Source organism: Dicentrarchus labrax, unplaced genomic scaffold, assembly GCF_905237075.1.
Source record: "Dicentrarchus labrax unplaced genomic scaffold, dlabrax2021, whole genome shotgun sequence".
Taxonomy (NCBI): domain Eukaryota; kingdom Metazoa; phylum Chordata; class Actinopteri; family Moronidae; genus Dicentrarchus; species Dicentrarchus labrax.
The window spans coordinates 30893862-30908613 of record NW_026136713.1 but is presented as its reverse complement, the minus strand read 5'-3'; the positions used below and the strand labels follow the sequence as shown (position 1 = coordinate 30908613).

The following is a 14752-nucleotide window of genomic DNA, read 5'->3' as shown; positions in this document are numbered from 1 at the left end:
ACATGTCAATATGTGAATATGTTTATCCTGTTATTAAGGTAAGCACTCCTAGTGTAAATCACCTGTTGTGTGTATTGAGTCTGATGTGGACAGATATCCAGCACCTACACATTCAACCTTGTTTCTTGTATGGTCATTTTCTGTTGTCTGTAGTGTTCCTGCAGTTTTCAGTTAAAGTTGGTGATATAATTTGCTCCCACGCACAAATATCATTTACTCTATTGCTCAAACAAATTAAACCACAAGTAAACATCAAATGTTTGTGGTACACTTACATACAAAAGGTTATATATATATATTATAATACGCATTGTTATTCTGTTTTAGTGATTTATTGTACTACATGGTGTTAAGAAATGACTCAAACTGTTGTAAGTGGGTTAGCCATTTTTCTTTTCTTGCTTTGAGCCAAAAGACATTCAGCCTTTGTCTTATGTTGTATTTTTACTTTAACCTTCCTGTTTCCATTGCCCTTTCTACTGTTGTTCTAATTCTAGCAGGTTTGCTCACTCTTCTCGAGGGAGAGTGGTGCTGTTTTGTAGCATGTAAAGGGTATTGTGGTCACTTGCTTCCACTGCACAGAGGCACTTTCCTGCTTTTTTAGTAGCTTGATAAAGTCAGTGTGCTGAAACGTGTTGGACTCACTGAATCCGTTGTTTATGTTTCCCTTGCCAGTTATCATTAATTATGGAATAGAAACTTAGTTACAAGCCCACTGTGTTCTCTTGGTATGTTTTTCAGTCTTTTGAACATTTCTGACCTGAATTCCTATTTTACACAAAGCATTCAATCTTTAATTTGGAGTTTTGCTCTTAAATATTTGTAATGCATATGACTTTAAAAACCGCAGTAATAAAATCCAGTCTCTCAGTTTAAGGATTAATTGTGTTCCAATGTGATGAATGATATTTTAATATTTGTTTAAGTGGTATTGTTTCCATGCGGCACATAAAGAACATATTCATTTGCACATAATTAGCTTTGTCTCTTGGGATTTTGAAAATTAAGAACATCGGGGGCCAGCAGCTTGTTAGTGCCTAACGCATTGTAACTACATTGAAAATATGTAAATAAATCAAAGCAGTTCATTAGTGGATACAGAATAAATACATATAAATATTAGAATCTGATATGCACATGACTTTTCACACGTTTGTGTGCATGCCAACATAGAGACACACAAAGTGCCCCACCCTTGGCCTGGATAACATGGCCACACACTAGCTTACCATGGCTTTGTTAATAGGGGTGGGAGATTTGCTGTGGGGGGAATGGGGGAGGGCTTTTTTTTTCTTCTAGGGGAATCCTTAGCTTACAAAGACTCACGATCTCCCCCTCACTGGCTAGGCGTGCTCCTGTCTGTGCTTCCAACCCCCCTCCCGCGCTGTATCCCTTCGCCTTCGCCACTAGCGCTTCCTTCACACTGTGGGTACCATGATGCCGATAGGAAAAATCAGCAGATGGTGAAACACTTTATTAGGGCATTTTAGGCATCCTCAGTTTCTAACATCAGTTGCCTGACATCTCCAATTAATCACACATGCTATCTGTGTTTTATAAATTAATGTACATGTATTTATCATCTTGACGTACTTGCATATCTTTTTGTACGCATATATGTCCAGGTTGAAATCCCTCACAGCCACTGCCTGTGCTCATGACCAACAGAAGGAGCCAGAGAAGCTCACAGTAAGCTTATTAATGTCTCCTGGTCGCTCTCCAGTATGGGCTTGCTAGTTGCCATAGCAACCAGGCCCTAGATATTGTTCACTAGGAGAGGCGTGTAGATGTAGTATAAATATAAACACCCTGTAACCATAGCCAGTGCTTTTTATGTAAAGCAGCCCACCTCGCCCATCATTATTAGCGTACAGTGTACGTTATTGTGCATTATAAAAAAGAATATATCAGGATTCTGGCTTTTCTGTATCATACAGGTCATTTATTTTGCATTTATATGGTATCACTTCCTGCTGACTCTAGTTATATTTCTCTATCTGGATTTTCCGTAAAAAACCAATGCATCTGAATGTGAGGCTCAACACTTAAAATCCAAATTCCAACGCTCATCACCCAGCGTCTGGAGAAATCAACAGGCGACAGTGCTCCCCGTCTTAAGTGCTGATGTGTGTTCACGCCCAGTCAAGCTGAGGGAAATCAAAAGACACTGAAAGATTAAGGAGGTCAGGTTTTACAGCTCCACTGAGGGAGGCAGGGAAAGAGGCTTTACCAGCCATTGACTACCAAGGAAAAAGGATTGGCTGCTTTCAAAGAGACCATCAGATATATTATAGCCTTCTCAAATGTCAGATATCTACACTCATTAAATGGTTGATTGACTTTAAAAAAAATGTTTTGTTTCAACTGTTGTTGAGCAACTAATTGATTTTTGCAGTTGACCCAAATGCTGCTATCCTCTACAACAGTTTAAGAGTCAGATACTGGTGTATTACTATAGTAGCAATAAATCTCATGGTCATCTGTATTAATAGTCTGTTGAGGCTGTGGAGATCGTATCATTAAAACATTGTCCTATCTCTCTATTGAAAGCCGAAGCCCTTAGACCACACGAGAAGCCAGGCAGCCCGCCAGAAACACTTATCATCCTGTCATCCGTTATTCACGAGCTTCACAGCTCACTTGTACTGTACACTGTACATCACTGAGCATCCACGAGTGCTTGGAAATTTGGGAACAGATTTTGAGTGATCTCAATCTAAGTAAATCTGCATGAATGTTATCCTCTGAGAATAAAATAATAACCAGGAGAAGAAAATAGTTTGAAAGGGTGCATTGATATTTATGTTGATCAGCCACAGATCATCATGGGTGCATACTTTGGATTTAATTGGTTAGAAATGCATACGCCTATAAGGGCAAGTCAATTAACTATGCATTGTACATTTGGTTTATATGTAATTAACACATATATGTACATAGTATTAAATGTAGCATCAGGAGTTAAACCAAATTAGTGACCAAATTTAATATTATACCATCAGACTGTAAATGCTGATTGATGACACCAAAAATCAAGAATAAAAAAATCTTAATTATATAGTAAGTTGAATACAGCTAGTGTGTGTGTGTGTGTGTGTGTGTATTTGACTTTTGAACAAACAAAAAAAACCCCATAAAATTATAATTTCAACTAAAACCTTAAAGCTAACTTTATTGTCCTTAAAGATAAATGCATCTTGCATATGTTTAGTTATAAGAAGCAGTTGTCGCACTCAAAATCATAAAGCACCAGACCACGAGCAGTATTGCTCTCTTGTAACCGGCTCCAGGAGGCAAAAATGAACTGTCCACCAGCCAAATGGCTAGTGAATGTTCAAATTTGACCAGCCACTCAGTAGTGACCATTGTTTGTTTGGCTGGTGAGTCAGACAAACCACCAGCCACTTGCAGTCTGTCTGTCAAATAATCCTTTATCTATTCATCCATGTTAAAATTAGACAGAAGGTAAAATATAAGACTGGGTTACAATACAACTAAAGGAGAAAACTTACATGACCCTTGAGCCCTCAAGATGCTTAGAAATTAAGTAGGGTAAGAACAGCATGAACAAGATCTTTCGTTCCAGTAGAGAAACGGTGAGTGATCTACCCGTTATGACAATTTTCATAAAATTGTCACAGGTATGGAATTCATTTTGGCTCACAATTGTTTACCTTCCTCTGCTGCTCTAGATGACACATAAAGACAGGTCAGCACGTTTAAAGTACCAGTGTGTAGGATTGCAACCATTTGAATACAGCTCAGCCTTCCAAGCATGTAGGAGAAAATATGGTGGCCATGAAAAATGGGAAAGACCCTATCTAGATTCTGGACCACTGTAGAAACATGGCAGCCTCTGTAGAAGACCTGCTCCCTCTGTAGATAAAAATGTGTCATTCTAAAGTAACGTAAACACAATTATTCTTATTTTCAGATGATTATACTCTAATGAAAACATACCTATGAGCATGATATTCCATTTCTGCCAATAGATCATCCTAAATGTTACACACTGGACATTTAATTCATATTATCATGGGCAAGGTTTTGTTAACATATTTGCCTTTGGCCATCTCTTTTGAAAATCAAGGCCAGTTAGAAATGTATTCAACTATAGGCTAGAAAATTTGGACCATTGATTAAATGAGAAACAAGACAGAAAAAAGCTTTCATGTCCACGTGTCATAGGGACTGGTTATTCCCCCAAATCTAGCAAGCCAGTTTAGAAATCTGTTATTGGGATTAGTTACCTAAAGTGGGACCTCCTACAGTGAATGTAATGGGCTGAAACCTACATTTACCAGCATTTGGCAGGTGACAGATCCTAATTTCTTAGCAGATTGAGAAAACGTGGTGAAACAGGATGGAAGAGGCATATTCAGTAATGGTCTAAGGAACTGTGCACAGCATTTAAGAACTCAGAGCAGTGAACACAAACAGGAAAGCCCGTACATTTTTTTGATTTATTTCCTCTTTTTGTGAATGGTACACGTACAGCAGTGGATTTTGGTCTCTTTACACATTGAGGACTGCTCTGCTCATGACTCAATGCTGCCACCTACTGGTACAAACAGGCATAGCCCAAACATGAAGGTAGAGGCCCTGTAACGTTACCAAAGCCATAACAAACAGTTACACCATCTGTCTTTTAAAACAAACTATACTCCTTGTGTAGCATAATAGTTGAAAAAAGGCTATGCTTTGAGTAATTGTGAAAAATAACATATATCACACTATATCAAGTGACACACACAATACAGTAAGAGAGCACAGATCTCCATGCAGTTCCTTCAGCAGCTAACCAGGGAGCGTCTGACAGGCTGGTGCACCTTTATCTCCTTAAAGGAAACAGCAGCTCCACTCCATGTTGATGAGGAGCACAACTCTTAAATAGGAGAAATTGGAAAATAGATGTAAAAATAGATCAAATGCAGCTGCAATTACATTTACGTCAATAAATCAAATATGTACACAAGGTTATTTGGCACCAAGGGAAGAAGTAACAAAACACTGTTGCTTTAATCATTTACAGTATGAACTCTTATCGATCATTTGTCATTACAACTGACTTCAAAAGTCATACTGCCCCTGATGACTGGAATATTACTTTTTCCACTCTCACAGAAAATGTAAAAAACTAGCATTTAACTGTTACAGTCATTCTTTGATAAAGGGAGCTTTGTTTTGTTTGTTTTGAGACATTACTGTGTCATGAGCACAACACCGAAATGATGATGCATGTAAGCACACTTATCGAATCAGTATTCTCGTTCCTGTTGAGAGAGAATATAAGACTTGACACGTACTTGATGTAGTATCTTTAGATGAAGGGCTGTCAAAGCACTCATCACCGTGGCTGGATAGCCCAAGATTTTTGGCTGCCAGCTGACCCAGATTAGCCTTTTCTCGTTTCACTTTAAAACGTCCTGTCAAAATTGACCAAATTCTGTCACATTCAGAGAAATCCGACTCAAGAGCTGACGTTTCAGATCATAAAATTCTTATAAGTATCCTCACATTTTCAACTTACTATGCCAACATTCTGTCAGTCCATGTGACATTTCTTTATAAGAAAAAACAAATTTGAAAAAGATCTAAGAGCACCCTATATTTTCCCAAACAGTAAGCTCAATATCACCCTTGGGTGACTTACCAGGGTTGAGAACCCTCTCTACAGCCTTGTGCTCCAGGTGCCTGTGGAGGATGACCTCTGCCTTCCTCTGGTTTGTGTTGATGTCAGGCTCAGCCATGAGCTCCGTTATCCTCAGGTTGTTCTTGATGGCCTTGGAGGCCGTGGAGCGAGCCAATGTGGGCAGAAGCTCCTGGTACTCTTGGTCAGTGAAGTCCCACTCTGGGCCCTGCACATCTCTGATCCTGAGAAGGAGGACTTACAAAAATTAGAATACACACATGATTATGTTGTTATATTTCTATGTTTTGCATTTGTGTGAATATATGTTTTTACAAGGTAAGTTGTAATGTCAATCAACCCTGTGACAGCTTTAGAGTAAGGTTACACTTACACTACATCTTGTATAGTTTTATGTATAGTTATATCTAACACATTCCTGAGAGGCACATCAGCCTGACAATTCAGCAATTGGCAATCCACACAGTAGTGTCTTAAAGAAATATACAAAATAAAATTGAATTTGTTTTTCTAACCTCCAGATGAAATGCTACATAAACCCTGTCTGTCTGGTTAAAGAAAGTCGCTGATGCATTTTTAAACCAGCCTCAAACTGTTTCCTTTCTGCCCTGCTCCCATCAACCCTTACCTCCTGTTAGTTAAAACAGTATAAACCTCCTGCACCAACAGCTCAGCCGCTCCTGGCTTACAGTGGATGGCTCCATCAATGACCTCTTTCATTAAGTGCAGATTCTGCCTCTGTAAAGACTGGGACAATACAGACGTTTCAGAATAGTCTGACTTCCTGTTTCAGATCCCTCAAGTACACGTAGGTAAAGAAAATGTCATAATGTCACTTCAGTATACATGGTAGGTTGGGTAGTCTTTTATTCCACATCGTCTCCACTGAACAAAGCGCCATTTCTTCTCCACTCATTCTATCTTTTAGATGTTTCTCTTACCCTCTCGATCTGGCTCCAGTTCCTCTGTTTAGCAGAAAGTGATGTTCCTTTGTCATACGAATGCACAGAAAAGTCTTGGGGGTAATAACGAGAAAATATCTCTGCCACAAGGTAACCACTGGAAAAATCTCTGTAACAAAAAGTAGGGAGAACAAACTGAGTATATATCTACCTTACAGTGAAATCCAATTGGAACAATTTGCTGTCTTGACAGCATTGGAAAGCATTGATGTTTCTGTTTTTGTTATGCTTGGTTCTTCCATTATTTTGATCTACAGTATTTCACTAGAAGTCTGGTAAGTTATATGCTTTGCTACCTTCATGTATTATGCTGCTAGAGGATACTCTTTACTGTAAACGACTGTTTTAATCCCAGTAAGGCCCTTTCCTGACCATTAAAGGCAAAGTCAATCAGTTAAGTGAGGAAATGCTCAACCAAAGCGACTATGGAGCCATTGTTAGCCTGTGGGTTTTACGAATAACGTTCCCAAGCTAGCCAGCGTTTTTAGTAACGTTACTGTAGCTATAACTTTGTTTTTGGCTAGCTCACCATTGTTTTAACCGCAAACGTCTGCTTCACATTAAAATACAGCTCACTGGAGTCATCTTGGTGAACTAATATCTAACTATAGTAACTCACTTGTATTGTCAATGAGCTCGTTAACCTTGTACACACAGCGGTTAAGTTAACGCTGTGTTACCAAGACGTTTAACGCTAAACTGACTGTTTAAAGTACATTTATCCCGGTTTACAGTCTGGACACCGAGCTGCGTTTTTATCCGGCCTACTGGGAAATGTATGCTGTAAGTAAGCAGACAGTGGGTTGTGTAGTCTTTACCTGCGCACATTCTTCGGATACATTGATAAGTCGAGGCCTTGCAGCCATTTCACAACCTCTCTTGGCAGGCCCGTCTTTTTGGGAGACTGTGCATAAAACATGCTGCTCTGAGCTTGAGGAAAGCTCCAAACCAATAATATGTGACTGTTAACTATAAAACAAGGCAGTCCGTGTAGCTGATCACACTAAACCCCAATTAACCCGCATTTTATCCAAGGTAAGTAACGTTAACAGCCTGCGTTTGACTCGCTGGACTTTTGTTTGTATCTCCATGGCAACGACATGACAGACTTCTTTGACTTGTGGCAACGCACACGCACACACACACACACACACGCACACGCGCACACACACACACACACACACACACTCTGGTGGCGGTTTACTGCCCCCCAGAGGATGTAACATTAATACAAAATTGTATTGAGCAATTCCTGTATATTAATTTTAATATTTAATAGAAAAATAAGATATATATGTATATATATATATTTTTACAAACATGTAATATGACCATGAAATTGTGAAATAATTCTATAAAAAATGTAAAACTCAGTATTATTAAAGGTTACTTCATACTGCTACTTCATTGATACGATTATTTTGTTCATAATGTCCTAGGAGCTTTATTTAATTGCAGTATTATTTGTCTCAGCAATAGAAACAAACACTTGCTGCTCCACCCACTCATATTTTCCATTTAGGATTTTCCAATAAGGTCAGCCTCTTCCAGTTGCCAGCACTCAGTAATCCAAGTTTAAATGTCAACTATTTTTGTTTTCAAATTTTTTGAATTAACAATTCTTTCCACTGCACATCACAGCATTGATTACCAGCACAGCCCTGCATATGTACAAAGACAACATATTTTGGAATGCACCAGATTTCAAAACAATTTAATAATCTAGTAGTGTGCAGTGCATTATATATCAAATGCAAAATAATGAATGCTCATTCACATATTGTGCACTATGACATCAGAATATTTTAAAAGTGCGTCACTGTCTGATAGCTATTGCAACTATTACAGCATCTTCTAAATATGACAAAAACTGAAATGCAAATAATACTTTGATTAGATTTCTTTAACCACAGTTTATCCAGCCAAGGATAATCCTACAAGCTCTTATTTTAGAAACCCCCTGCTTTACATTCATCCGGGTCCACAGTCACATATGGGATGCAAGCCAGCTCAACACAGATTGTCTACTCTGTGACTAATTTCAATTAATTGCTTACTGCATTGACTGGAAGCAAAAAATTAAAGGTAGGAAGAGTTCATGGAGGCGCTCTTTGTGTTAAGGAATTCTTTCCTGTAAGTCCCATTTAGGCCGACAGTTTGGATGTTGTGCCTGTCATTGGTACTGCAGGTAGCTCCTGAGCCTGTTGGGCAGGGGAAGGTGGGAAAGAAGGTGGAGTCTGTCACGGCCGACGCAGTTCCTGATGCACTGACGACACAGCTGGCTCAGCAGTCGTGGTGTAGCTATGAGAAGGAGGCGATTAAACATTATATAAGCTCGTCCATACACATAGATTACTTCCAAAAGAAAATCACTGACTAAGGTTGGACAGCATTTTCAGAACTGTAATGCTACAACTCAGATAGAAGGACCATGTTAATATCTGTTAATGCAGATGTTCAAACACTGATATAAATATGACAAGTTGGACAAAAAAAAGATAAAAACACAGATCGTTTGTTGCTTATAAAAACAAGTTACAAGTGTTCTTATACCTTCATAGAGCAGTAGGAAGCCCTCTGTTAGACTGCTGGGTGGAGCCACGTCTACTGGCCTCTGAAACTCTGTGTTCCTTGCATTAATGTCTGCACCGAAGTCCAGCAGCAGCTTCACCACAGCTGTGGAGTCTTTTTCTGCAGCTGCATGTAAGGGTGAATCCAGGGATTTGCCTTTCTGTACATTTGCACCTGTATGCAGGACAACTTGGTTATCCATTCAAGACACAGTCCAGTCAGAAACGTCCACTGTTAGATATCATCTGCACTGTAATCACTGTAATCTAGGAATTACTTTGTGACTATCTTTTCTAATCACGTTTTTTTAAGTTCCTGCCTTCCTGTATCTGCCCTTGTCTACCTAAAGTTTGCTACATTTACCAGAAGTGACTTTCAGCAGCCGTGAGAGGATGGTTACTTTCAGTCACCGGTAGCAAGGAATATGAGCAGAGAAATAGCTTGAAAATGAGATCAGTCTGCTGTTGGCTGCGTGTGGTTGCTGTTCTCCTTACTAAAACTGAATTCCTTCTATCTGTCCTGATTCCTATCCACACTATATGTCCTTATATGATCTCTAAAAAGGGAATTTTAGCCGTTTTGGGAAAAACTGACAGACTAACACGTACTGCTGCAGTTGACCATTTCCCAACTGACAAAAAGTAAAACTGTGTTATTGCTGCGCTGCTAATTGGGTACATCAGGAATAATGAAAGTACACCAACACAATCCAAAATAAACATGTTGTTGAAATACTGCTCACCTGAAATAAATCCATTACTCTCTGTTTTAATGTCAAGTTTTTGGTGTCAGGGTCTAAATGCTTTTAGAATCCACTGCACATTCAGATTTGTATTTATTTCCATGTCTGTGCACAATTAATGTGCTCACACAGAGATACACTGTGTGTGCGTCCGTACAGGACGCGTGCCTGTCTGTATGGAGATGTAAAGATCCACACTGTGCTGAGAGCTGACCTTCCCTCAGGAGTTTCCTGGCACACTCCAGCTCTTGGCAGACGCAGGCCGTATACAGTGCTGTGCCCAGGTGAGGAATGTCCATGTCCACATCTGCCCCCCAAGTCACCAGAGCCTCCACACAACCGTAATGACCTGGAAGTAATGGAGCATGAAGACAGTACTCAGTGAGTAAGTGACAGTGCGAGATAATTCTCCAAGCTGTCTGCTTGGGTCATGTTGGGATTTATTTTTAAAGGTTTTTTGTTTTTTGTTTACAGCGCAGGGTTGTTAGGAAAGTGCTTTATAGCACAATAAAGGACACAGATACATGTTGAAAGACAGGATCTAGTGTAAGTTATAATAAGTAGAGTTGGAATGATGTATTGGTTCTTGCTAGTGAGTGATAGTGAGGGGTAATATTGTAATGTCAAGATATTGAATATCAGCAGCAAAAACAGATAAAATGGGGATTGGGTAGTTGCTGACTTGACTTGAACTTGAACTTACTTGTGACAACTGTCACACAGCGCTGTTTAGACCTACACAATATTAACTCAATAAGTCAATTGAGTCATCTGATATATGAACTGATGTATGCAGAATATTGTGTCCTTACCTTTGCTTGTAGCTTCATGGATCGGTGAGGGGTGGTATACAAGGCTCTGAGGTTTTGCTCCATTTTCCAAAAGAATTTCAGTGCATGCCACACTGCCTACTGTACAAGCATTGAACAGAGGGGTGACTCCATCAATTGTAGAGGCATTGACCTGTAGACACATTTTTTTTTATTGTTATTTTTAGGCCTTGTTTAACCATGCAAGTTGACTAATAGCAACAGCCTGGGGGAACAACAACTTAATAGCTCTACAGTGACTGCAGAAGAAGCAATGCATTGCTCATTTGTTACCCCAACCCAGATTTTCCCAGCCATGAAAATGACATTTGACCTACGTGGCATAGCAACATTAAAGGCCAGTACGTGACTTACATTTGCCCCTGCATCAATGAGAGCTCTGGCACAGGCGCCATGGTCTCCAACACAGGCCTCATGAAGGGGTGTCACATGGTCTATGGTCAGAACATTCACACTGTGACCCTGGGAACAGAATCAAACAGCCGCAGACGTTTATACATTATAAGGAACATTAAGCAATACATGACCTTTGTCAACCTCTATTGGTGAACACTGGGAATTGCACGAACATCAATAAAGCTTATCTTCTTTTATAAAACAGACCCCTCCTCCTCAGTTATGGTTGTCAGGAATTGACAAACTATGCAGTGCAGTCACATTTGAACAATAGAGATTATTAAGCTTGCTAATTAAAGTGCAGAGACAACAGGGGTCTGGTAAAGAGCTAATGAATCACTGTGTAAAATACTGTAATGATATCACTGCTTTGTCATGAGCTTGTCTGAGTTGAGAACAAGGCGTTGTTGGCACACATCTCAATCTGTGAGCAGCTGAAAACACTAAAAAAAGGGGGGGAGGGGAGTTCTCACCTTTATTAGTCATTGGCATTGATCGGCAATTTTGTAGACGACCTCAGATACTGTATATAATGGTTATGTTCCTGTAAGACTGTACAGTGTATTGTTGTGTATTGGTTGTGCCATATGGCAACAAAGATTCATTCATTTGCTTCAAAAATGTGCTTTAGTGCTGTTTATTCTCTAAGATGCTATGTCACAGTATTGTAAGCTTATACGACTTAAACGACTTTTCACCTGACATTTCCTTAAAACACAAGATTTATTAATAACGGCCAGATGTTGACTTTTTACATCACATGTTGCAGACATTTAGCCAATCCTCTGGCATAGTGTAATTTATAACCTGTGCAACCAATATTGGCCAAGCGGAAGCTCCGGCCTCAACAACTTTAGCAACAGTGTTATGCTCCTATCAAATATCAGTCTTTCATTATTAGTCTATTCATAGAATTCCACTTTAGTCTGGTTATAAAGTAAATGAAAGGTATTCTAGGAACATATTTAAGCCTTGACTGCAGGAATGCCAAAAATTTAGCATTGAGAACTAATGGAGGTGCAGATGGACAAATGAGATAATAGATAGTTAATCCCAGATAACCCTGATGACTCCTTACTTTCATCCAAAACCTCTTTTTCATTCACATCTAAACCAGAACTCTACAAAGGCACTGATAAAACTAAATTACAACAGGGGGACTGTTACAGCAGACCCCATGTGTACATATGAGGAGGGTGAACATGACTCCCCCAGGGGATTGTGTTCACTTCACCTGTAAAATGAGGGTCCTAAGAGCCAGGAGGCGGCCCTGACTTGCAGCATCGTGGAGGGGTGAGCGGTCCGCCCAGGATCCTGCAGTGAGAATAAGAATTCAGTGCCTACTTCCATTTACATTTATTGTTATTAGGCTGATGCCAAGGCTTATCCATAGCCATTTTAAATAATTGCAACAGCAGAATAAGCCTCAAATCCTAAATTACTGACAGTACAAGAGGATAAGAGTCAGAACATCATTGCACAAACAAATATCCTATCTTCCCTGGAGTAATAATGACTCAGGTACAGGTACATACAGGAGATATGTGCAGACAATATTAAAGGCATTTTTCTACCTTTTAATACAGTCATTTAGGTGTTGAACTAAGAAGCTTGCAGATTTATTTGTAAAATACTATTTAATGTTAAATGAATATAATAGCAAATGAAAACGTATTACATACCAGTTAAAACGGAAAATTGGTGATTTTATGTCATGACATTTTTATGAATATTTTATTTATCCTAACATTTTCGTCTTATTAAATTTAGTTTATTCATGAAGTCTTATTATAAAATAATTACTTTATTGTTTAACCAATTACAGCTGCTTAATGAAATCCCGAACCGCATACAGTACACTCCACTCACATGATAAATTAATATCATCCTGAGAAACTGGCTGTGGCTATAGGATGCAATTTTGGCACACAACAAAAATCTCATTAAGCACACCTGAGTCGATGTCCAGAATAACAGCCAATGCATTCCACACATTATCATCATCATTCTCATCTTCGTCCATTTTAATCATAATTTATAGATAATAATCAACCTAATGTGTCGTATGAAATCCATGCTCTTTTATTCATGCAGCCTATTTTCCTCCCCTGACGTTAATTTGAAATACGGGTATAAAAGACCCAGCTACAGACATCAAACGGATTTTTCAGAACAAGGAAGACCCTATCTACAGGACTGAGGCTAATACCCTAAGCTTGGCTAATTAGTATTCCATCGAGTGGGTCCACTTTAAATTAAACATCCCCTCGAATGATAGATACAGATTATGTTGTCGCCGTGTCTCTCTTCCCCCAGAATGTGCCTTCGGACCGCCTGTTCCTGAGAATGTGGAGTGTTGTTTTGGTTGCAGTCTGAGTGTGAAAGGGTGCACTGCATAGCTGGTAATGGAAACTAGGGCAGGATGGGGGTGGGGGGGGAATCATGACTGAGTTCTATTAATACATTAGAGAAAAAGAGCTGCCAGCCTACAGTGTCTTCATTTAATATTGAATGTACAGTTGAGGATTTATAAGTAGCTATTAAGCAAATGAAAGAACAGTAGGATATCATTTATATCTACAGTATGTAGTAATGTGAATACAATGAATAGCTCTTATACTCATTGGATTAGCAATGCAGTATTTATAGCTCATTTGTAAACACGGAAATTGTCACTACGTGTGTGTGCTTGTGTGTGAACTGTGACTTGATTAAAAAAAAGATATATTCTCTATGACCTTATATGCCTGAGGTCGAACATATTGCTTGGTGTATAGTGTAAACACTGTTGTTTGTTTTACACCAAATTTGCCTTTAACACACCTATATATGATTTAAATTATGCAGTGTGGAGCAAAGACACCCCCTGAAGGACAAAAACATTTTTTCATATTTTTGTACTCACTGTGTTGTTGACCGTAGTCATAGAACTCTGCTGATATCCTGGCAGCCTCTTTACGGTTCCCACGGACAATGTAGAAGTATGCCAGCAAGTTGAGAGAAATCTTAACAAAGAGCTTAAAGCAGAACAGAGCCAAGATGCTGAGGTAAGCATTGGACAACTGGGCCGCGAAGGGCTTGTTGGTGAGTTCCCCAGTTGGGTCTGACATTTCCTCCGACACGTTACAGAGGGGCTTTGGTTATGATGAAGGCAGGATCAGATGCCACTCCAAAAAGTACAAGAGTAGTTTACTTTTTCTCCCAGCGTACTGACTGGTTGGCTGGTCCTGACAAAGTACAGGCTGGAAAAAATGCTCTGCAGCTGCCACTGTGCCTGAGAGCAACCACTGCAGTGTTAATGTACAATGTCTGTGTGTGTGTGTGTGTGTGTGTGTGTGTGTGTGTGTGTTCAAAAGTTATACAAACGAAATTGAACATACAGTGCTACCTGTTCCATTTAAATCATATTAAAATTATATATAGGTATTATAAGTCTCCAATTCCTATTATTATTATTATTATTATTATTATGCATTTAATTTACAATTATTAATTACATTGTACAGTATTTTAATGAAGTTATTTATGGATTTATTTTAAAAAGTTGCATTAGTGTCTTCTTGTGAATGGTACTTTTTACTTTATTTGACTTTCTGTTTTC

The 14752-nt window shown here is 39.1% G+C and overlaps 2 protein-coding genes across 4 annotated transcripts; both read right to left on the bottom strand.

Annotated features, from left to right (window-relative positions):
• Positions 1 to 4449: 4449 nt before the first annotated feature.
• On the bottom strand, positions 4450 to 7729 carry spata4 (spermatogenesis associated 4). 2 transcript variants are annotated; one of them, XM_051419300.1, is made up of 6 exons: positions 7431 to 7729; positions 6592 to 6721; positions 6279 to 6397; positions 5654 to 5874; positions 5307 to 5426; positions 4450 to 4885 (listed from the first exon to the last, which is right to left on the bottom strand). In XM_051419300.1, exons 1-6 carry the CDS (start codon positions 7529 to 7531, stop codon positions 4791 to 4793), a joined length of 786 nt encoding a protein of 261 aa, XP_051275260.1. In that variant the 5' UTR covers positions 7532 to 7729; the 3' UTR covers positions 4450 to 4790. The 2 variants fall into 2 exon arrangements, with proteins under 2 accessions (XP_051275260.1, XP_051275261.1); XM_051419301.1 differs by lacking the exon at positions 5307 to 5426 and having other exon boundaries at positions 7431 to 7728.
• A 581-nt stretch (positions 7730 to 8310) lies between these two features.
• On the bottom strand, positions 8311 to 14676 carry asb5a (ankyrin repeat and SOCS box containing 5a). Of its 2 annotated transcripts, none has more exons than XM_051419296.1 (7): positions 14057 to 14676; positions 12386 to 12465; positions 11110 to 11217; positions 10738 to 10888; positions 10140 to 10274; positions 9166 to 9357; positions 8311 to 8913 (listed from the first exon to the last, which is right to left on the bottom strand). In XM_051419296.1, exons 1-7 carry the CDS (start codon positions 14259 to 14261, stop codon positions 8786 to 8788), a joined length of 999 nt encoding a protein of 332 aa, XP_051275256.1. In that variant the 5' UTR covers positions 14262 to 14676; the 3' UTR covers positions 8311 to 8785. The 2 variants fall into 2 exon arrangements, with proteins under 2 accessions (XP_051275256.1, XP_051275258.1); XM_051419298.1 differs by lacking the exon at positions 14057 to 14676 and adding an exon at positions 13105 to 13505.
• Positions 14677 to 14752: the final 76 nt, after the last annotated feature.

Excerpts from the sequence above, each read along its gene's own strand:
- asb5a (XM_051419296.1), bottom strand. The coding sequence starts at position 14,261 with ATGTCAGACCCAACTGGGGAACTCACCAACAAGCCCTTCGCGGCCCAG. Across the intron at positions 10,889-11,109 it reads TCATTGATGCAGGGGCAAAT|GTCAATGCCTCTACAATTGA; the intron begins GTAAGTCACGTA and ends ATGTGTCTACAG. Across the intron at positions 8,914-9,165 it reads CTTCCTACTGCTCTATGAAG|CTACACCACGACTGCTGAGC; the intron begins GTATAAGAACAC and ends TCCTTCTCATAG.
- spata4 (XM_051419300.1), bottom strand. The coding sequence starts at position 7,531 with ATGTTTTATGCACAGTCTCCCAAAAAGACGGGCCTGCCAAGAGAGGTT. Across the intron at positions 6,398-6,591 it reads ACTGGAGCCAGATCGAGAGG|TCTTTACAGAGGCAGAATCT; the intron begins GTAAGAGAAACA and ends GTATTGTCCCAG. Across the intron at positions 5,875-6,278 it reads ACTGTTTTAACTAACAGGAG|GATCAGAGATGTGCAGGGCC; the intron begins GTAAGGGTTGAT and ends CCTCCTTCTCAG.